The sequence below is a fragment of the Bactrocera tryoni genome, chromosome 4 (assembly GCF_016617805.1).
Source record: "Bactrocera tryoni isolate S06 chromosome 4, CSIRO_BtryS06_freeze2, whole genome shotgun sequence".
Lineage (NCBI taxonomy): Eukaryota > Metazoa > Arthropoda > Insecta > Diptera > Tephritidae > Bactrocera > Bactrocera tryoni.
Window position 1 is genome coordinate 67,406,726 of NC_052502.1, and position 23,280 is coordinate 67,430,005.

Consider the following 23,280-nt stretch of genomic DNA (forward strand, 5'->3'; position numbering starts at 1 on the left):
TAAATACTAGAGAGGAAGCAGGAAAATGGAACATTCAGTTTATAATATAGTTAATCAATGAGTTGTTCATAGAAATGACCGAAAACAGAACAAATATACGTATATACATATAAAATAATAAAGCCACAAAAATATTTTTTTGTTTTTTTTTTCGAAGCAATTCGAGAAGCTAATCTCTAAAGCACGTTTGCAAAGTTGAAAACGGCAAGAAGTTATCATTTGTGCTAACTCACATCTCTTCGTATAATAAATGTTTATACTTTATTAATACATATTTAAAGTTAATTTACAAATCATCTGATTATATGCTATCAACACATTGTCATAGTGGCACGCACACAATTCAAGATATCCAAAGCTATTCTTCCAACTCGTCCATTGCTCTGAGCGTTTCCTCGCGTATAGTTTTGCCAACTACCGCTATTACCGCATGCTTTTGCATTGGAACAATTGTCTCTAGTTTTGCAGCTAAGCTCGCATATAAATTGTTCATTGTCTTTTTTAATACTGTCTCGATTTGCTGTTCAACGCTTAGCTCATTTTCACATCGTAAAGCGATATTCGAATTGCTGCGCTGACTCTCCAACTGCATTTTTTCTTTTTCCTCTAATTTTTTCTGCAAATCTGCATTTTGCGTTTGCAGTTCAAGCAGCGTGTTGTTGGCCTCTGTTTCCCTTTGTTTACACTCCTCGACCAACTGTTGTTGTGCAAGGATTTCATTCTTGCTTTTGATCAGCTGTTGCCGCAAATCACTTTCGCTACTTTCACACTCGACGAGCCGTTGTTGCGTGGTTTTGAGCTCCTCCTCGAGCTGGTGTTTATTTGCAATGGTATTTGCTAACATATCTTGATCATCATTTAGACGTATTTGATGCGTTTTCAACTGTAAATTTTTCTCCGTTAGTTCTTTTTCCCACTTTTCTAATTTCTCGTGCAACGCAGCCCGTTGTTTAAGCAGATCACCTACAAGTCTTTCTAGACTGTCGAAATTGGCCAGGTTTACTTGCTCCAATTCGGCACTGTACATACGCAAAATTTGTTGACAAGTTGCTTCCGGCAAATTTTCGTTCTTCTCTTCAATTGTTTGTCGTAATTTTCTGTTCTCCTTCTTAAGTTCCAACACTTTTTCCTCCAATGTCAATATTTCATCTTCTTTATTTAGTTTGTGACTGGAACTTGTATGCAATAAATCGATTTTGTCAAGTACCTTCTCAACTTTACCCTCTAACCTGCTGATATTCATACGCAGCTCTGAGCCTTGCGTACGATTTTCCGAGAGCATCATTTGCATGAACTGCGAATCAAAACTGGAATTTATATTGGAAATAGCATAAGGATTTATTTGGCTAATTGGTATTGCTTGCGTCGTAGACAGCGCTCTGTTACTGCTGCGTGGTGTTGAATTCGGTAAGTGACGTGGTGTTGTTATTGGTGTGCTTATAGTCTCCGTGTCTGACGAGTCGGTGACTTCGGCACTGCTTTGAACATGTGAAGGAAGTTCCATTTTCGGCAATTGCTGACCCATTTTGGCCATGCGTGTTATTAGCGTTGTCTTTGTAGGCTTCGCAGGGGCAATAGGCGGCTTTTCTACGCTCTTTAAAAATATTTGGTTATTTGTGAGTACATCTTCTTTGTTTGTTAGTTCTGTATCAGTTTCTGGAATAAACTCCTTGCCTTCTTTATTAACTTCTTCTCCTATTTTTATATTAAGTTCAATCAATTTAGCTACAAATTCTTCGGTATTAGCACTGGCGTCAAAATAAACACTCCAGCAGCATACATCATCGTCGTAAAATTGTAAATAGTTATTGTGGCGGTGAATTTGTACCGTTTCATTTCGTAATGAGCATGTGGTAAGTACATTCAATTTGGCCTTATAGATGATAATTCTGTATTCGTTTTCAATACTTTTCAATAAGGCCACACCTACTTTGCCAACAGCAACGCCTTCTTTATAAGCGTGCGCTACCTTTGCTAAAATAGTTTGCCAAGCTTGCACCATTGTGCTAGGACTTGAATTAACTTTTTTCTCATTTAAATTAACTGAAGTTTGCTTAACAGGTTGGTACTTGAGCGAGTCTTGCTCTTCTTTACCCGCATTGTGCTGCGCTTCGAGCCCAAAAAGGTTCTCCAAATTCGTGTTTTGTCTAAAACAAAGCAATAGTAATTATGTATTTGGCCGTAGTATTGAGTTAATTTACCGTTTCAGCGACCCGAAAAAATCTTCATCTGTGCTTGCGTCTAAAGAGAAATCCATTTTTAAAACATTATTATTTTGAAAACTACCAATTTAAAAATAAAACAACAAATATCTATTAAACACGAAAAAATTTTAAATACAAATATTTCAGAATGAAAAATTCACTTCAAAATAACTATCGATTCATAAACAAATAAACAGCTGTTTGGGCAGGTGATAACAACACTGCTAGTATTGCCAGAAAGAGAAAATTAAACTAAAAATTTGCGCATTTAATAACAAAAGGCGATAGTACATAAATTTATTAATTAATTGCAAATGCAAGTACGGACTTTATTTAGTCTATTATGCCCTCTTATCATAAAGTGCTTCTTGCCAACAGGTGTACTTCGGACTGAGTAGGAAATTGAGAAGCAAAGTTCTCTCTCGACAAACAAAAACCAAACTCTATAAGTCACTCATAATTCCCGTTCTGCTATATGGTGCAGAGGCTTGGACGATGTCAACAACGGATGCGTCGACGTTGAGAGTTTTCGAGAGAAAAGTTCTGCGAAAGATTTATGGTCCTTTGCGCGTTGGCCCCGGCGAATATCGCATTCGATGGAACGATGAGCTGTACGAGATATACGACGACATCGACATAGTTCAGCGAAATAAAAGACAGAGGCTACGCTGGCTAGGTGATGTTGTCCGGATGGACGAAAATACTCCCGCTCGGAAAGTATTCGACGCAGTACCCGCCGGGGGAAGCAGAGGAATAGGAAGACCTTCACTCCATTGGAAGGACCAAGTGGAGAAGGACCTGGCTTCGCTTGGAATATCCAATTGGCACCACGTACGACTGGCGCGCGGTTGTTAACTCGGCTATAATCGCGTAAGCGGTGTCTACGCCAATTAAGAAGAAGAAGATCATAAAGTGCCAGCAAAACCGGAATTTAGGAAAGTAGGGGTCGATGCTGGACAAGTATGTAGGAGTTCAATCTGCTACAGTATCCAAAACGAAATTGTGCAAGGATAACTCTGTATTTGCCAGGTAACTCGAACTTTTCTTCTATTAATTCTTGAGATTTGACTCCAAGGACGCCATTCACTGGGATATAGTAAATTAAAATGTTAATAGCGTGCCGTGCATGCCTAATGTCTATTTCCTCGGTAGTCTGGTCGATAAAGAGCGCAATATCGTCGACGTAATCAAGATCATTCTCTTTATGCTCTTAGATGCCTGAAAAGATGGTTTCCGGTCCCTTAACCTAAAGCATGTACACTTCATGTCATATAGATTCATTTTATCGGTGGCAAACATCAAAAATCGAATTCTGCGGGAGCTCTTCTTAGATAGTGTGTACAACCACATTTTGTGCTAGGCTTGAGGCAGGAGCAGTTTATAAACTTTTGTAATTGAAGCAGTTGGACAACAATAATCTGAGCTCTATTATTTATTTTATTAAAATTCTCCAGGTTTGTTTATTTTATGTTTATTCATGAAAGCGGCAGAAACTTCAATCATAAATTATTTGGGGAATCTAGCCGAGTTGACAGTTATTTACTGGATATGAACACGGGTTTTCGGTAACGTAGACGCGACTGTCGTTGTAGCGTTCGGAAGCTTTTTACCGCAATTCCAGTTAAGTATCAGCCCAGAAGAAAGTTCATAAATAGTGCTATGGTATCAGCCAAAAGTTAGAATCTTTTCGCATTGTTTAGCTAACCGAAGAACGAAAGATTTTAATTGTATATTCGTCTATCATGATCTCAGTCCACATACATATGTATGTTAGTTAATTACCATTTTTTCAATTTAGTTCTCATAATTAAACGGCCATTTAAATCTATCGATAGCAAATCTTTAGATTAAACATATTTTCGCTAAATATTTAAAAACAAGAACATAAAAGAGGATTTTACTATTTGCTATTTATAAGTTCATTCTCTGCAGCAAAGATTGCTCCCATGCTACTGATAAGCTTCGGACTGCGTCTTATTATTACCGAATAGTTGACCTCCAAACCAGGCACGTAGCCCGTCTGCTTTCAGCTCAATGGCTGATGAATCGTATGTTTACAAATTCGAAAGGTACGAACAATAATAAAAAAAGCAGGAGATTAGTTTTTTTGGAGTTGGCTTTGCGACTTTTGTTTTGTGGTAAACAAATGTCTATCACTCAGCTAAACGAATGTGTGAGAACAGTTGCTGATATGATGGCATGTTCCGCTTATTTTGTTGATATGTATTTTCCGTTGCATATCTCTTTTTTGTTTGCATTATTATATTTGCTATATGCTTTTATTTGTTTGCTACTTGTTTTGTTATCACTACCGCTCTTTTCTGAATTCCGCTTCTGCCACTATTGTGGGCAGTTTGTATACGTTATGCTGCTTCCTAATGCTTGGAGCCGGTATAATAACAAATAGTTTTTTTGTTGCTTTTTGGACATACATATGTATTTCTACATTGCTGTGTTCTGCTGCTCCCAAACGCTTGAGGCCGGTTTAACAACAACTCACTTGTGGCTTCTTGTGTTTTTCTAAATTGTTAGCAGGTGTGAGTGTTGCTTTATCATTGCTCACATATTACTTTAGTCACTTGTAAATAATAAACACATATGTACATATGTATATTAGAAGAAAAGTATTTGCGGAAAGTTATGTTCGGACGACGTTTTACAAGGCACGTTTGCCGCTTCAATAAAATGAAACATCAGTACGCACTATATATTAGCGACGCAATTTTCATACACTTGTTACATTTATTGTTGTTTTATTTTATGATTTGTCTGACCTTTTCCTGTCTAACACGCGTTTGCTTGTATTTTATTACTTGCTTATACAAATTTGAATTTCGCACTCGTCAGCTGCTTCCGTGCTTATCGCTACTCTGACGTTTGTAAATTTGACAATAACTCCGGTGGCTGCTTTATGACGCGTGACTTTTGGTGGGTGGCTATTATGGGTGTTATTGGACAGCTCATCACGCATTGATTTTGGCTTATCAGCTAATTAATTTACATATGCTTGACATTTGTAAGTGTAAATCACGCGTGCGACACACTCAATGTGAATACAAGTGTTAATACATACATATCAAAACAAATATTATTTACTATCGCAATTAAATATCAATGTAATTATTACAATGCACGTACGCCACAAGCCAGGTATGTTACTCTTTCATTATACAAACATATGTATGATTGTGCTTACTGTAAAAAAATATTAATAGTTTTGAAAAATTCAAAGTTATAATGTTTATTGTCAAGCAATATCCGTTGTAACATTCTTCCGATAAATAGCCTTACTGAAATATTTATTTTCTTCAAAGGCTACTAATCATGATATTCTGCTTTGTATTTGTTGTAACTATCTTATATCTCATTCTATGGTACTAAAACTTGCTTGTTAAGCTTTTTTACCACCTTTAAACATTTAATCTGACTAACAAATTTAACATCATCCAGATGGCTCTTAGGGTAGGCACAGAGTGGACCCTTAAAGCTGACAGGAGTGGAAATTCGCGTGTTTCGTAAATGGGAAAATGCGCTCGGCTCGGATTGAAGCGTCCTTAGATATCCCCATTGTATTTGCATTCTGCCAATCAATTCTTCCGGTCCAAAAAGAAGTGAACGCCTCCGGGATCTGCGGAATCTTTTTTTCTTCTTCACTGCAAGGAGCCTAAAACTCTGTACTTCTTAATTCCCAGCGACCCTGTTCACCATTTGGACAAAGAGGTACAGACTAGACCTCAATATTTTTGTCGATGACGTTAAAATCCCGACAATGAACGACCTCACAATTTTGGGAGTTACGTTGAATAGCCTGTACACTTTCACAGCGCATACCACGGCGATCATTACTAAAGTACAAAGGCGCCAGAAGATCCTCAATTTGCTGGACGACAGTATCTGAGGTAAGGACAAATTAATGTTGTTGGCATTGTACATCAGCTGGTTTCTCATTAAACACGCAGTCCAAACATGGTCGCCTCATTGTCGTAAGACGCAGCTGAATAAATGTATGATATACAAGCCAGAACACCGCACTGGAACTATCATAGCATGTCTTTTGAGGTCCCAAGTCGTAGCTTAACGCAAGTTGAAACGCTAACCATCAACCAACCATTCTTCTTAGTAAAAGGTTTAGAAATTCGTATTCGATTTTCTCATTTAATTTAAGATTTAATTTAGTTAAAGATTTGTCGCTCAAAGAGCGGCATATGAAATCTAATTCTATTATCTAGGCTTCTCAAATAATGTTTTTTTTCGTTTTACGACTTTCTAATGAATATTAAGTAAGCAATTCAATGCATTTGTCATACAAATTAAGCACAAATGTACAGCCGCAAGTATAATTTCAAAAGTAAATACATACCCTGTAGGAAAAACGGTTGAAAATTGAAAAGTATATTGTCGGTATATTTACGGTGAATTCAACTCTACATTCAATAACTACCTTAAGTAAGACGCTTCACAAGGAAAAAGGCAGTCGGTTCATCATCTGAATAGCTCTTTCTTAAACTAGTTTTGAAGAATTTTTTGGTAATGCTTGGATATTTATAAATTCGCATCCGATCCTTTTACGCTGATCTGACTGTGTGGGCAAAAAACTTTGAATTTTTCCTTACATATCGTGAGATTCGCTTACAAAAAGGAATAAACCACAATCTGCGCCAACTACCGTGGGATAAGCCTCGCGATATCGTATATAAGGATCTAACGAGCATACAGTGGAAAGATTAAAGCCCACCGTCAACAAACTGAATGGATCTTATCATTGCGTCTTCAGGCCTGGAAAATCAACAACTGACCAGATATTCACCATGCGCCAAACCTTGAAAAAGACCCGTGAAACGAGAATCGACACACACCACCTCTTAGTCGATTTCAAAGCTGCCTTAATGCCGCTATATCTGAATATTTTATACCCACAAAACTAATATGACTGACTGATGTTGAGCAATACAAAAAGCTCCGTCAGGATCGGGAAGGACCTCTTCAAGCCGTTCGATATCAAACGAGGTTTCAGACAAGGCGACTCCCTATCGTGCGACTTCTTCAACCTACTCCTGGAAAAAATAATTCGAGCTGTGGATCTGCATGGATAAGTTACCATCTTCTATAAGAGTGTACGGCTGCTGGCGTACCGATGATGATCTTGATATCATTTTGCTCAACAATCCCGCCGTAGCTAGTGTGTCTGTTAGTGAATGAGAGCAAGAGGAAAACAAACAGTCGTCGTACTCGCGACTAGACTCTCACGTCACTGTTGACAGTCATAACTTCGAAGTCGTAAATAATTTCGTCTAACTTGGTACCAGCAACACCAACAAGAACGTCAGCATTGAAATCCAACGTAGAATAACTCTTGCTACTTCTAGTAGTAGCTAGTTTTATTAAAAAATAAAACAAAAAATACATAAATAAATACAATATACCGCTATATATATTTTTAGATTTTTCCTACATGCCACTAACTTCAATTGTGCGCAACCCACACATTTACAGCCAATTAAGTTCAATCTGTAATAACTGCAATGTGCTGTGTTCCCACTTAAATGCCACAACTGAAGCTCATAGCCCGTTTTACAACAACGGCGACCGAGTTTATTGACCGTCATTGGACTCAGCGGCAGTGCAACAATATGCACGAAAATAACAACAACTACAAAAAAGAGTGCTGCTCTAAAGTGTAGTGAAGACAGAAATGCATACATACATACATACATATGTATGTATTCACACATAGGAAAAAGTAAATCGTCATCTGCATAAGTCGACTGCTCAGCAGCAGTGTCAGACGGCAGCAGCAATTATGTGCTTTGGAGCCACGCCACATCACTTGGCATGTGTGCCGGCATTTTTCACGTTTTCACCACATACGTACGTACATATGTACATATATGCAATTGTTGGCAGCGAGGCGCGTTTATTGCTCGTCGGGTGCTACGTGCATGGCGCAGCGAGTCGCAGACAATTGGACTGCCTGCATGACATCGGTGATCACGAATATCTACACCCACAGTTGGCAAATGGTTGATGCGATTTCGGACGCACGCGAAGCTACACACGAAGACGGAAATTTAATTTTTACATATAAACAGTTTTTAAGTTTATTTTTAAGAAGAAATCTTGCTTTTTCGTTGACTCAAGAATTGGTGTACTCCAACTTTGCCACGTTGGCGCGCTGTTCGTTCATCCCAAAAGCTCGTCTCGCTCACTTGTAGTAGCTGGTATTCAGGGTCATGCATGCTTACTGATATTCTTACAATTCTCCAAAAAAGAATGTTTTTATGTTTTGTTTGTTTGGGAATGCATGCAGCGCCAGCTTACGCGTATGCTCCGCTTAAAGCGCCTTTCTAAGATGATTTCTGTCAATAAACTGTTGCGAGAGACCTTCGATCGCAAAGATCTACTCCGACTATTTCCTCATGCTAGATGCTTGAGTACATACATACATTTGTATATATGTACATATGTATGTTGCTTGCTCTGAATGTATTTTTGTAGTTTTTGTTTGTTGGTTCGTCTGAATGTTTGTTAGCTTGTTTATATGTTTGTATGTATGTATGTCTGTTTGAAGTTTTGTTTTTTTTTTGTTTGTTTGTACGTATGTAAGTTACTGACGTGTGGATTTATTAAATTTAGTATTCATAACAGATGTGTTCGTGCTTAAAATCACGCTTGCGTAAAGTGAGATTTTCAGCAGAAGGGCTGCCCAAAAGCTCTTTTCAAGAAGGTAGAAGTAGATTATTATAATCTGAAAAATGTAATACCTAGAAGAAATCGTCGGAGATCATATAAAGTATATAGTACATACATATACATAAATGATCAGAATGACGAGCTCAGTTGATTTAGCTAAGTGCGTCTGTCGGTATATATCGGTATCAACGAGATCTTAAACCAGCGTAAACACCACCAACAATGTCAGTCTAGAAATCCAACGCAGGATAACTCTTGCCAACAGGTGCTACTTCGGACTGAGTAGGCAATTGAGAAGCAAAGTCCTCTCTCGACGAACAAAAACCAAACTCTATAAGTCTCTCATACTTCCCGTCCTGCTATATGGTGCAGAGGCTTGGACGATGTCAACAACGGATGCGTCGACGTTGCGAGTTTTCGAGAGAAAAGTTCTGCGAAAGATTTATGGTCCTTTGCGCGTTGGCCACGGCGAATATCGCATTCGATGGAACGATGAGCTGTACGAGATATACGATGACATTGACATAGTTCAGCGAATTAAAAGACAGCGGCTACGCTGGCTAGGTCATGTTGTCCGAATGGACGAAAATACTCCAGCTCTGAAAGTATTCGACGCAGTACCCGCCGGTGGGAAGCAAAGGAATAGGAAGACCTTCACTCCATTGGTAGGACCAAGTGGAGAAGGACCTGGTTTCGCTTGGAATATCCAATTGGCGCCACGTAGCGAAAAGAAGAAACGACTGGCGCGCGTTTGTTAACTCGACTATAATCGCGTAAGCGGTGTCTACGCCAATTAAGAAGAAGAAGTAAGAACTAAAGCTGCTCGACCTTCCCAAACGACATTTCTTCGGGCTCTTGAAAAGTTCCAAGAAGATCCGACGTTTTCGAGCCAAATTTTGTTTAGCGATGAGGGCCACTTCTGGCTCAATGGGTATGTAAACAAGTAAAATTGCCACATTTGTGACGATGAGCAACCTGAAGAGATTGCAGAGCTGTCATTTCATCCAAAAACAACGGTTTGGTGTGGTTTGTGGGCCGGTGGAATTATCGGCCCATATTTTTTCAAAAATGATACTGGTGTGAACGTAACCGTCAACGGCGACCATTATCGCGCCGCGATAACCGACTATTTGATACCTGAAATTGAAGCTCGTGGTCTCGGAGACATTTGGTTTCGCTTCAATCAATGGATTTATTGACAGAACACTTCGGTGAGCAGATAATTTCACGTTTTGGGCCGGTTGATTGGCAACAAAATCGTGTGATATCACACCGTTAGATTTTTTCTTGTGCGGGGTATGTAAAGTTTGAAGTCTAGGTGGACAATTTCGCTTCGATTCAGGCCTTGGAGCAAATCATCATGCGTGTCATTCGCCACTTACTAATCGAAATGCTAGAGCGAGTCATCAAAAATTGCACTCAGAGAGACGTAGTCCCGGCTAACATTTGACAGATACGATTTTGAAAAAATAATTGCCAAAGAATGTTCTTTCGAATGATAATAAACATTCCATCGAAGTTTCTGTGTAAGAAGTAGGGCAACTCGATGTGGATCACCGTTTACATACTCAAAATTCCGCCGGGTCAGATAACATACATGGTTTTGAATTTAATTTTAGAAATCGTCCAAGGTGAATAAACAAATATTTGAGTTTATCAAAAACTATTGATGTAAATTCAATTAACGAACTCCCGCTATTTTTGGAATTTATCAGTAAACAGCCAAAACACCCACCATGCGCGACTATAATTTAATCGCAACTAGTCCTTAATGAGTCCGCACACATATTATATACATACATACATTTATATACGTATGTATATCAGTACATATAAGTACATACATATATAACGAAATTTTTTCATGTTAAAAAACTAAAAAGTATGGTAAACAACGCTATCAATTAAATATACTACATTTGCCGCAGTTGTTATCGCTTTTTTTTACAACCGAACGCCTTACATAACATAACTGTCAAAATTTTGTGGGTCCCTGATAAGTTTTGTGTCCAATTACAGCGGTCTAATTGTTAGATAAGCACTGGAAATCAACAAAACGTCACATGCCATGAGAGTTGTAATGAATTACAATTATTTTTACTTCGGAGTAAGAGAATGTAAGAAGGCACCTAGTTTAGAGAACATGTGACCGACGCGTTCTCCGACGCAATGTTAACTTCGTATGTAAAGTCATACAGTTTTGTTATTGTTTTCTGTGGGGGTTTGTACTATACAAATACCATTAAGGTCGGTCTAACAAAAAAAAAAAGTTAAGCATAAGATTATATGCGCAAAAAACTAGAAGCACGCTTTGAAGCTGTGTTCGACCTTTACAGGCTAAACGCTTATCAGGCAAGACGCCTCGTGAGACACGTACATACGATATGAATCATATGTAACTATTCGAACTAATCGAAAATACCACTACTCTCGCTCAGCTTTTACACACTGAACAAGGTATTTCCTGAAGAAAGCGTCGGAGGCCCTATAAAATATACATACATATGTCTAAATAGACAAATGATCAGCATGGCGATCTCAATCGATTTACATATGTCCGTCTGTCTGTTTAAACGCTTTTTTTTGTTGTTTTTGAGGTACCATTTCGATATTTTGCACAGGTCCTTTTCTCCCCATATCGGACCATACAAACTGAACGATCAAGTGCTTACAAAACTTTTTCATTTGACGAGATGTCTTCACGATATTTGGCATGGGTTATTTTGCCTCAGGCAATTATGTAATTTTCGAAGAAATTGTTCAGACCGGGTTACTATAGCACATAGGTGCCATACAACTTGAACGAACAGAATAAAGTTATTGTAAGGAACAATTTGTGAAGGGTACTTATAATTTTGGTGTAACCGAAGTTAACGTTTTTTACTTTTCTTTTCTAAATTTGTTGAAAAACTATGAGATCAGACTGTCCGTTGCTTTTAACGTTCTTCTTATACACTATGTACCTGGAACTGTTTACAGTAAGTCCAAATGGGAGAACTTTATGGCGGTCCATGTTGCTTGTTTGAAAGTGTTTAAAGTAAGTCGAAAAGAAATTTCGACTCAAATGGGTGGCTTCAGAAAGTAGACCCTCGTGCTTTACCCAAATAAGATTTATTCAGCAGTGCGCAACCCTTAACTGACTAGTTTGAATATACTCTACTTCAAAAACCTTGCCCCTGTGTCTGTTTCGTTTCACCAACGGATTTTATAACAGATCGTACAAAAATTATATTTATGTGTGTCAGGTTAAGGACCCCGGATTTTTTGTAGACGAATTTGTTTTCCCACCAATAGGGGATTTTCCAAGATTTAGCACTTCTACGAAACTATTTCATGGAGTTTTTCTATGTAAATCAACCCGATGAACCTTTATTTCAGTATCTTTGTCAAAAAATATTTGTCATCTTGAATTTTTTTCTTGTATACCAGTTGTTTCTTTGAACTATAATTACAGTAATTTATACCAGCAATAATACCAACAATGGTTTATACCAGTTATTTGTTCATTTCGGCAGTTTTATTACAAAGTAATTTTTTCATTTTTACCTATGACATGTATCAATTTTACTTTTGCTTTATTATACCAGTTTTTTCTATGTAAATCAGGCCGATAAACCATTATTTCAGTCTCTTTGACAGAAAATATTTGTCATCTTCCATTTTTTTCTTGTATACCAGTTGTATCTTTGCACTTTAAATACAGTAATTTATACCAGTATTGTTGGTTTATACCAGTTATTTGTTCGTTTCGGCAGTTTTCATACAAAGTAATTTTTTCATTTTTGCCTATGACATCTTTCAATTTTACTTTTGCTTTATTATACCAGTTTTTTCACTTTTTTATTTACCAGTATTGTTAATTAATAACTGGTATAATTTGTTTTATACGTCAATATAATTTGAACTAATTGATATTCTCTACTTAATTATACCGTTTTCGATTTATACCAGTTTTTTTATTCATGTCATATTTCTTCGATTTCTCAACTTAATTGAATTTCAGTACTATTTTAAGTAATTATACCAATTTTTATTTTTATACCAGTTATTTATTTACTTAATTTTTTGTTCTTTACGGAAGCCCGATTAAAGTGGTTTAACCTCTGCATATTTTATATTTAGCCTTCTTGATTTTTACCGGTAGTTTGTTCGATTCGGCAGTTTTCTTTAAGTGTAATCACTTTTATTCATACTTTAATTCAATTTGAATATGCCAGCCTTTTCATTTGTACCAATGGTTGGTTCAGCTCGCCAACTTCATTTAGATTATTTGACTTCTTTCAATTCTACGTTTATTTCATTATACCAGTTTTTTATTCATGCCAGCTATTTCTTCGATTTCTCAACTTAATTTAATTGATTTGACCTCTTTCAGTACTCTTTTAAGTAATTATACCACTTTTTATTTTTATACCAGTTATTTATTTACTTAATTTTTTGTTCTTTACGGCAGTCCCATTAAAATGGTTTGACCTCTGCATATTTAATATTTAGTAATGGCAGATTTCTTGATTTATACCAGTTGTTTGTTAGCGCTAGCCGCCTCATTAAAGTGGTTTGTGATCATATTTTATTTATATTAGATTCTGCTGGTATTAGCTAATATTTTATACCAGGTTTGATGCGCTTCCCCAACTTCTTTTAAATTATTTGAGCTCATTCTATCCTACTTTTATTTAATTATACCAGTTGCTTGTTCGGTTCACTAATCTATATGTTTTAACGAAAGAGGACAGGTGTTATAAATTACAGTTTCTCTCGTCTTTTACAATACTGTATGAATTTTCGTATGTATATACATACATATACATATATACATATGTACAGTTATGTAGTCACTTGTGGCCTTTGCAAAAAGTAAAAAACAAGTAGCTGAGGACAACCTCAATAAATTTACTTCAATTAAGCCGGTTGCATTGACTATCAATTTATTTATTTCTTTATTCCATTTTCTTTTCAAGCCGGCTTTACTTAAATTTTACAATTCTGTTTTGCTATTTGCTTTCTACTCGCTATGCAAGCGCAATTATTGGCACGTACAGTACCATATCCATATGTATGTATGTACATATGTAAGTATTTGTGTGTTTGCTAGCATGAAATTTCGCACTTGCAATTTTGCAATATTTACATATGTATGTATGTACAGGTTTTTTACTGTTTTGTTGCTGCATCGAAATGCTCGCCCGACTTCGTTCCAAAGCGCACGTAGACCAACGCGAGTTGCACAGCAAATTCGAAATCCATGAAGGAGTAGGTCGGTCACCAGACACACCAGATGCAAGCGACCAATGCGGAGATGTGCAGCTATTAAATTTAACCCTAGTTCCAATAAAAAAGTATAAGTATGTATGCAAATGCATATGCGTGTGTGTGTGCGTAAGTAGGTATGTCTGTGTGCATGCATGTGTCCTAGCATGCTAGGAAAACATCAAGGAAAGGGCAAATAAGTGCTTGCACTCACATTGATTTATAAGTGTGAGTGTGTGTGTGGCATGACGCTCAACTTTTTCCTCCTTTTTTTACGTTTCTTCATGGAAACATGTTGGCGACGCGCAATAGAGCACATTAAGAGTAAATTCAATTTGAAGATGTCGCAGTGTAAATATGTATGCCCGTTTAGATACTAATTATATTTGTATATTGTACATACTCACATACATATGTACATATGAATATTAAAACCAGAAGAAGGAAGCACTTAAAATTGTATTTAACTCTAAGTGGTTTTGTGCTAAAAGGGCAAGAGCATAATGAAACATTAATATGTACATACACGTACATATGTAAGTATGTATGTACATATGTATCCAGATATTAAAACAATCATCAAGTTGTCTGTCCATTTTTGTAATTTGTTGTTTTTTATATCAAATTTTTTTATCAATTTTTGTTCTTTTGAAACATGTACTCGTATGTATACAAATATTTATGTGTGTATGTGTGCATTTACCAAAAGTGTTTACAAACAATTTCCAATGACCTTACTAAAAAAGCTCATAAATATGGTCGCACCTTTGTCGTTTTTTTTATGTTGGCGCGTGTACGAGATACTTTTTAGAGAGACATCTCAAAAATACATACATACATACATACCTTTGTACATACATATGTACATATTTACAAAAATGTTACCAATAACAACTGTCTTTCAAACGAGTACTTGGCTTCGTCAACAGCTGCGAGGTCTGAGCGCTGGAAGCTTTGTTTTTGTTTACAACTTCAAACTCCACGCCTTGGCCGCTGACTGTGCAGCGCTTTCCAGCATTCCAGCGTGCAGCGTAGAATAAAATATGGCGGCTATGCTGCCGGGTGTTGGTAAACAAAAACGCCGCAAACACGCCTGAGCAGCTGGCGTCATATGCAGCTTACAGTTATAGTATTTGTATGTTTGTTGTGGCACGTAAGTTCTATTTTGCCTATGCGTCGCAAAAGAAGCCGAATATGTGCCGATGCACTGCGTCATTCGCATTCACCACAGTCAACAGTTGGCGTACGCGTCACTAACAACGGTGATGTTAACGGCCGGCGTTGATGGCGCGGTGGTGTCATTAGATGTCGCTCGCATCGTGGCAGCGCAGCAGCTGCGGCGTGACCAGCGCGCGGCTCCACCACCTAGAGCACGTCCACCAGCCACTTGAACAGCTGATGCGCAATTTCTTCAATGGAATTCAAGCATGAATATCCAAGCGGCGGCCGGGGTGGAGCAGCATGGCAGACGTGCAAAATGCACGTTAGCAAAAGGAGTTGGGTCTAGCAAAGTGATTTGATACGCCTGCGCCGAAATTTGACCTCCTTTTTACTGCTTCTGGGTGGTGTGAGTGTCGGCCGGGATGTACTTAGACCTGCAGGAGTTACAATCAATACTTGGCATAATTAGTGTTTGCCGCCAGACAACAAACTTTACCAGACTGCCTTTATTGCTTCTTCTACTACTTTACATTAGTATTTACCGTTTTATGGCTTCCTATTTTTATGGTCGGATTGAAGGCTTACTTTTCTGGCTCGGGTTACAGCTCTGATTGCCATCAAAATTATTTTATTTTGAATGGGTACGAGCTCTCAATATTATAGTCCTCGATTTATAAGATCACAATACTATCTGAGTTAATTGTATTCGAACGAATTTTCAGAGCATTGACAGGTACTTAGCCGAGTACCTTGGAACTTGTTTTCGGTACGATTGATACGTAAAAGCGGCGAATCGAACAACCACAAACAATTAGTATAGTATAGGACATATAGGCTAACATGTGTATAATAGAGTCAGATTAGAAAGGGAACATAAATCTTTAATGAGGTAGCGACATATTCTATTGCAACGACTTCGATAACTTTTCAGCGAACATTTAGCGAACATGAAATGACGCCTAGAGATATCCATCTAGCTAGTTCAATATTAAGAAATTGCGATTAATTCAAAGTATTATTACTCAATCACAAATCATCTTGATTGGGAATGAGAAGATTTTTTAATGTTCGTTCATCTGCAAGTGGGAAGAATCAACAATTTTAGAAGCATTTTCAAACCATAAACGATCTGTTGCACCATTGAATGTTAGATGATATTCTCAATAAAGATTTTTCTTCATTTTAACTGGCTTTGAGCTCCGATCCTACATAATGTAAGTAGTGTGGACATAACCACTTGATGTGCCGTGTCGTGTAGTCTAGATGAGGTAAAGATAGAGGCTGCTCCTCTCCATAAAATACACGTATCAAGGAATATGTTCAAACATCGGCTCAATTGCTTCTTTTGATGTTTCGGCCAGCCTTGATTCGATTGCCTCTAAAGAAATCGATCTGAGCTATAAATCATTGGTAGGGTGTTTTACGTGGCGGATTCAGCACCCAGCGCACAACCCTGGGGATGGGATATTTCGCCCTCTCACTTTAGCTCGCCTTCAACAGGATGTTTTGTGGCTGCCCAGAGGATACTTAGTCTAAGACCGGAAGTCGTGAGCTGTTTAAGCCATATGTAAAATAATTGTTGCTGGCCAGTCCCAAGTTAATGGCGCTCAGAGAACTTGCGTGAACTTCTACACATGGCTCCATCCTCTTCAAAATATACGACCGTTAATACTATAGTTCAATTTTTCTGTCAGATACCTGGTGGAACCGATACAGAATTTAACGAAACAGGGAGGAAATATAAACTATTTTACGATTCTATCACTTAATCGAAGAGCAAAAGAAAAATAATTGTTTATAGATATAGCTGGATAAGCTTTATAAGGATTCGCTATCAATATAAGGTACCTTACGCTTCCGTCATATAAAGATCCTGGCTGGTTACCAATAAAATACTCAGAGGCTTGCTATTGCTGATTACGGATGATTGTAACTAAAAGAAAACATGTGGATTTTCTTACAATTCCATATTTTGTAGACTTATAGCCATTCAGCTTAAGAAAATCTTAGCTGAATTAGGCGCTGAATACTAAAGCACTATTTATTTAAAATGAAAATGGTAGCTGAGTTAGGCGCTGAATACTAAAGCGGCATTCTTAGAATGAAAATGATAGCAGAATATAGCGCTGGATACTAAAGCGTTGCTCTGAGAATGAATATGGTAGCTGAATAAAGCGTTGAATACTAAAGCGCCATTTTTATAATGAAAATGGTAGCTGAATAAGGCGCTGAATTCAAAAGCGTCGTTCTTAGAGTGAAACTTTACTTCAGGGTTTTGAAGAATTACAATTCTATATCGTACCTTGTAGACTTTCTACTATTCAGCGCATATTCAGCTTAAGAGAATGATAACTTAAAAAATAATAAGCGCTGAATATCAAATTGCATAAAAGCGTGTTGTACAGTTACATTTTTTTAATTCAATTCGAATATTAAATCGATTATTTTAAGTGACATTCACTGCTCTCTAATTTTTAAAACCGGAAATTCAGCTCAAAAGATTGTATTAAGGAAAATAACTGACGCCAACTACAACTCTTTTTGGCAACTAAACTGAAGCTTATTTACAACTGGTTTAATATGAATAATATAAATCTGACATAAAAATATATATGTAGGTATGTATATATTTATGCTTGTTTGCTTGTGTATGATATTTACCTGTGTCTACTTATGTAATTATCTGCCCTTTCAATTACATATTTTTTAAAGAAAAAAATGGTATAAGAAACTACGAAAACAAACTGAGAAAAGGTGAATAGTCTTAAGCGCATAAAAAAATATTTACGAATTTGTATGCATAGAAGTATCCGCAAGTATCTAATGGTTTTGTTTTGTTACCACTTTCTTATTGCACGCGCTGGAATAAATATATATGTACATATGTATGTATGTTTGTATATACCAACTGCTTGCTTTCTGGTGTCTTCCATTTGCTCGTCGTTGGAGTCACGCCGCTGTTGAAGGCAGGTATTTTTTTACCTTTCTGGAAATGTTGAAACCAAATGTGAATGCAAAGTAAACAAATTAACACCATTTATATTGTATATTTATGTTGCTGTACAAATACACAGATACATATACATATATAAATATATACATAACATTTTTTTGTATGAACAAGAAATCCAATTTATAGTGACAGGCCTACATTTCCTATACATATGTATGTATGTATAGTATATCTTATTCAGATATAATATTGAAAGAAATACATATAATTTTGTCTCTTCAAAAAATATAAATATTTGTAGTAGATGGTAAATATCAAGTAATTGCAATGAAGAGTAGCAATTTTTACTTAAGTACGTATGCTTATATGAAGGGGGGGAAATTTCCCCAACTTTTTTGCCATAAATACATACATATGTATGTATAAAGAATAGAATATTATTCTAAAATAATAAGTTTAATCAAGTACTAGTTGACTATTAAGAAATTGACTAAATTTAGCTTCAACAATTAGTAAGTGACAGGTGTCAAAAAGAATTTGCTTTCGTAAATGAAATGAAAATACTACTTGGAGAATAATTAAGTGGATTTTAATATTTAATATTAACCATTAATTGTGTAAAATTTACTTTATAATAGAGCAGTTAGCTAATCGCCCAATCAATACTAAATTGAGCTCTGTTTTCTTTCCTTCAAAGCCGAAATCCAAACTCATTCCGACCTTTTGGGGTCACTTAAATATTGATTGGATAGTTCAATAACTCTAACTGCTTTACTTCACGGCAAATCGAGAACAGTTCGGGATTACATTACTAAAGTTCTCTTAAAGGTCATATTTAGAGTTTCTTTAGAAATCCTACAATTTTGAAGTGTTGAAACCGATTCTCGACGTTCACAATTTTAACCTGAAAAGGACCAAGTTATGGACATTATTTATCAAAATCAGATGATCGGTTCAAACTGAGAATGGAGGCTTCAGAAACAAATTTTTCCTTCAGAGCCTTGTAAATATTTAATTATTTAACTTAATATATGTATGTAGAATATGTATATTAACTATGTATTATTATCGTCGCGTTTAGTTGCCCTTACTCTATATTAACCTTATTTGGAACATGTATACCGCGATATATTAATATATATCTAGAGAGAAATAACTTATATATCGTCACCTGAAATGCAAAATAACGTATCATCAAAAAATTCGAAATTGAGTGTTTTATTGATTACGCTTCACTACTTCAAATTACATACATAATATTACATATGTTCAACATTTTCAGGTTCTGCACTCAGGTATAAATCAGTTTTAACCAATATAATTTTTTTTTTTTACTCATGTTCCATTTTATTTCGTGTTTCATTCACGACACTGTAAATTTCCGAAAATGTTGTTACGTTATTTTGCATTTCAAGTGACGATATATTCAGCCATATACGATTTTTGTAAAAAAAAAAAAATTTTCTTCGTAAGGAGGTCATTACTCGGTACCCAAACCCAAATTTAAGATTTTTTATTTGTGAGACTTTCGTCTGCACAATCTATTCGATGGTGGCTGGGAATACATCTATATTTTATTGGAATTGTGGTCTTCAAGAAAAAATCGTTGACTTACAAGGAATAAATATGCTTTGGTATCTAATTTGCTTAAAAATGTTCAATTAGATACCTCCAAAGCTTGAAAACATCAGTGTTAGAGCTCAGAGAGACGATTAAATAGACAAACTAGACTGTACACTTTACTTACCGAATATTTTGATTCAGTAACCATATACTATATATGGTGAATCTATCTTATCTATCTAGCCGTTACCTCGTATGCGAACGGATGTGGTTTGGCCTCCTTTGTACTGCTTCGATGCATGGGAGCCTCTACTTCCTCTGATCTCTGTTTTGCGCTAGTACCTCCGCTACCTTAGGATTTTTCCACTCCCGGAGGTGCCTCAGATACCACTTTAGGCTAGCTTAAGCCAGGGTGACCGGCTGGTGGTAAAGGGGGCAATCGGCCTTTAATTTTCTCCACCTTCTACGAGCACCGTCGGTATCCGCCCGATGCGGCTGCCAAGTATCCGAGCAGCTGAGCCTGTTGGGGGAGCTTCGGTACACATGTTATCATCGTCATTCATGGGATAAAAATTTATGATGTTATTATTTTACGATGCATTATGACACGTTGTGGGTACCCCAAGTGTAAAAAAAATTACAATTCGCATTTTTTGTTATAATGAAATGGATGTGCTTCTAAGGTGATTCCGGGCATTAATTTCCTATAATGGCTCCCATAACAGTGCTACACACCAATAAGGCCCCTTGCCACTGTTCTCCTATGTCGTGCCTTATGCTTTTCTTTTCCATGTGTTTTGTGCATACTTTTGTATTATACGAGTACTTTTGCAACTAGATAATTAATATACATATATATGTATACATATACTTAAGTTACCTGTGCTACAGCCAGTTAGCTAGAGCCCATGCCTTCCACTTATTTCTTTTTCGACTTTTTGTAGAGTTTACAATTCAAACCAGTTTTTCTGCCTCACTACATTTTCATTTTTTAGTTTGCTGCTCGTCTTTTTTATCACTATCTTTCGCTTATCATACATACATAGGTAACATACATATGTATATAATAGTTATCCATATCTCCTATCATATTTCTTTTAAGCTCTTCTTCTTCCACCGCACACTGGCTTGAGCCACTTTCTTTAAGCCGGCCGGAATATGGCTGCAAATGTTTTTATAGCTTAACAGCTATGCTTACACTCGTGCGTGTATATACGCTATGTATGCGTGTATGTGTGTAGTGAGTTTATGAAGCCAAAAGGTGAATGTGTATGCGGCGCAGAATTTCGCAAAAGAAGTTCCACCGGTTGAATGGCTGATGTTTATGGAACTGCGCAATTTCTTCGCTTGAAATTCTAGACAACAAACCTTGCTCATGCCTTTGGCCGAGTCGCATACCTGTGCGTAGTAGACTGTGTGCATTGCGCAGCTATTTTTGCAATCCGAAAAGGTCACACGCTGCGCTTGTTTTCCGTTCAGCAATGATTGAGCGACTAAACAATGGCGAAAATTCCAGATTAATTGCGCACCTCAATAAGTATTGCGTGCGTGTGTGTAGAGAGGGTAAGGAGTGGCAATTTTAACCTGTCATTGTGGAAAATATTTTCTTGCAACATTTCTTTTACAAAGAATATGCTGAAACCGAAAAAAGCGAACGCTTGGTACTTACATACATACATACATATAAGAAATTTGTAAAGCTATAGGTATTTCAATCGGCCAAAGGATCTGCCGTACACCTGCAGCTGGATGACATTTTAGAGGCGTCGAGGATGAATTGGCAAACAGACGATGAATGAGTTCTTTCACCTAAGGTTTCTTGGAATGCTCGCACTTATATATTGAGATGGGTTGCAGGTAAATTACATATACATTTGTACATATGTACTTGTATTCGTTACCTCTTCGCGAGCAGAGGATCAGCATCAAACCAGCTTACAGAAGCACAAGAGGATCCTGTTTCTGCTTTATTTTTACTTGTATCATTCTTCTACAGCTTTCAAAACCGATATAAGAATACGAATAAGTAAACTAATATATTATACGAGTATTACAGAAATTCGTTATTATGCCTGTATTCTCATTTGGAACGCGGATTTCTCCTTTAAGTCTGAAACTCATTTTTTTTCTAATCAACGGTAGTTTTTACATCTGCCACACCTCGATCGTTGGTCACTTAGTTATTTTCTTAAAATATATCAGGAACACTACTTAAGAATTCTCTTTCCTCTTTGAAACCTTTGCCTCTCGTTGTCTCAGTCCACAAGCTAGCCCTTTGGTCACTTCTGACCCCCAGATCCCATCAGTTATTCTAAGTATTTACTGATTGGTGCAATGGAGATCGCGGTGAACCAGTTTCGAATAATTTGAAAATTTCTCTTTAGTTTTTTCCGAGAACGAAATTTTCTTAAAAACCTTGTGGGTTCAGCAAGTTCTGAACCGATATAAAATGTGCATTTCTCCCTATTTGTCGAGAAACAAAAAGTCATATAGCTGCCATACAAACTGAACGATCGAAATCAAGTGCTTGTATTGAAAACTTTCCAATAGTATATACAAAAGTCACATACATAAGTCACAGCAAAAGACTGAAGTCTCACTCATAAGTACTAGAAAAGTGGAAGAGAGTATATCTCTCACCATAGGGAAGTGTGAGATTCATTAACAACCACAACTAAAGTGTTTGGAAGTAATAATGGACTTAAACCACAAATTTAAGGTTCATCTGAATACACCGCAGAGAAAGCTAATAAAATCCTAAACACCTTATTAAAGGCTGCATGCATTCCAGCCGTCGATTCTTAATCGCAAAGCTAATGAGATCGGTTGTATTATATGCGGCTCCAATATGAATCCAGGCGCTAGGCACTAAAGCATATGTCAGACAAATAAGCGCTGTGCACAGGCTGTCGGCACTAAGAGTTATCAGTGCTTTTCGAACAATATAAGCGATGCTGCTGAAGTAATAGGTCCATTGACATCCAGGGTGAGGAATACGAGCGGGTATACAAGTTATCAGAGGCGTTTTTACTAGCCAAAAGAGAAGAGAGTCAAAAGCTTAACAATATGGCAGTAGCACACATAGTTGTTGTTGATACCGGACATCAGTTCGTGGATAAAGAGATGACGTGGGGACCAGAATTTCCACCTAACCCAAAATGCTAAATGGACATGCTTTATGTCCGACGTGTGTTCAGAGGGTTTTGAAGACTCTGAGCATGTATTCTTTTATTGCCTTGGTTTTTAAGTACAAGGGAAAAACTTGAAAAAACCCTGGGTGGTAGTTTTACGGTGGGAAATTTGAGGACACTCATGTGTCAGCTCACAGAGAATTGGAAAGCTGTCAGCGAAGCGGCAACCTCAATCGTGACAAAACTGAGACGTATGAGCAGATGAGGCGTCCGTCAGTCTGTAGCATGTCTCTTCATTCCTACAAAGGCATACTTTATGAGGTGGTTC

The 23,280-nt window shown here is 37.0% G+C and overlaps 2 protein-coding genes across 2 annotated transcripts in view; one reads left to right on the forward strand and one right to left on the reverse strand.

Moving 5' to 3' along the window:
- Nucleotides 1-218: 218 nt before the first annotated feature.
- On the reverse strand, nt 219-2,332 carry LOC120774838 (myosin-13). The gene is made up of 2 exons (XM_040104655.1): nt 2,202-2,332; nt 219-2,147 (listed from the first exon to the last, which is right to left on the reverse strand). Exons 1-2 carry the CDS (start codon nt 2,255-2,257, stop codon nt 359-361), a joined length of 1,845 nt encoding a protein of 614 aa, XP_039960589.1. The 5' UTR covers nt 2,258-2,332; the 3' UTR covers nt 219-358.
- A 2,502-nt stretch (nt 2,333-4,834) lies between these two features.
- Nucleotides 4,835-23,280, forward strand: part of LOC120774738 (sarcoplasmic calcium-binding protein) — a 38,311-nt gene continuing 19,865 nt past the window's right edge. Inside the window, exon 1 of the mRNA XM_040104492.1 lies at nt 4,835-5,354. The gene's annotated coding sequence lies outside the window, so the exon portion shown is untranslated. The remainder of the gene's footprint in view (nt 5,355-23,280) is intronic.

Coding starts and splice junctions, on each gene's coding strand:
- LOC120774838 (XM_040104655.1), bottom strand. CDS start 2,257: ATGGATTTCTCTTTAGACGCAAGCACAGATGAAGATTTTTTCGGGTCG. Junction 2,148..2,201: donor TTTTTCGGGTCGCTGAAACG/GTAAATTAACTC, acceptor GCTTTGTTTTAG/ACAAAACACGAATTTGGAGA.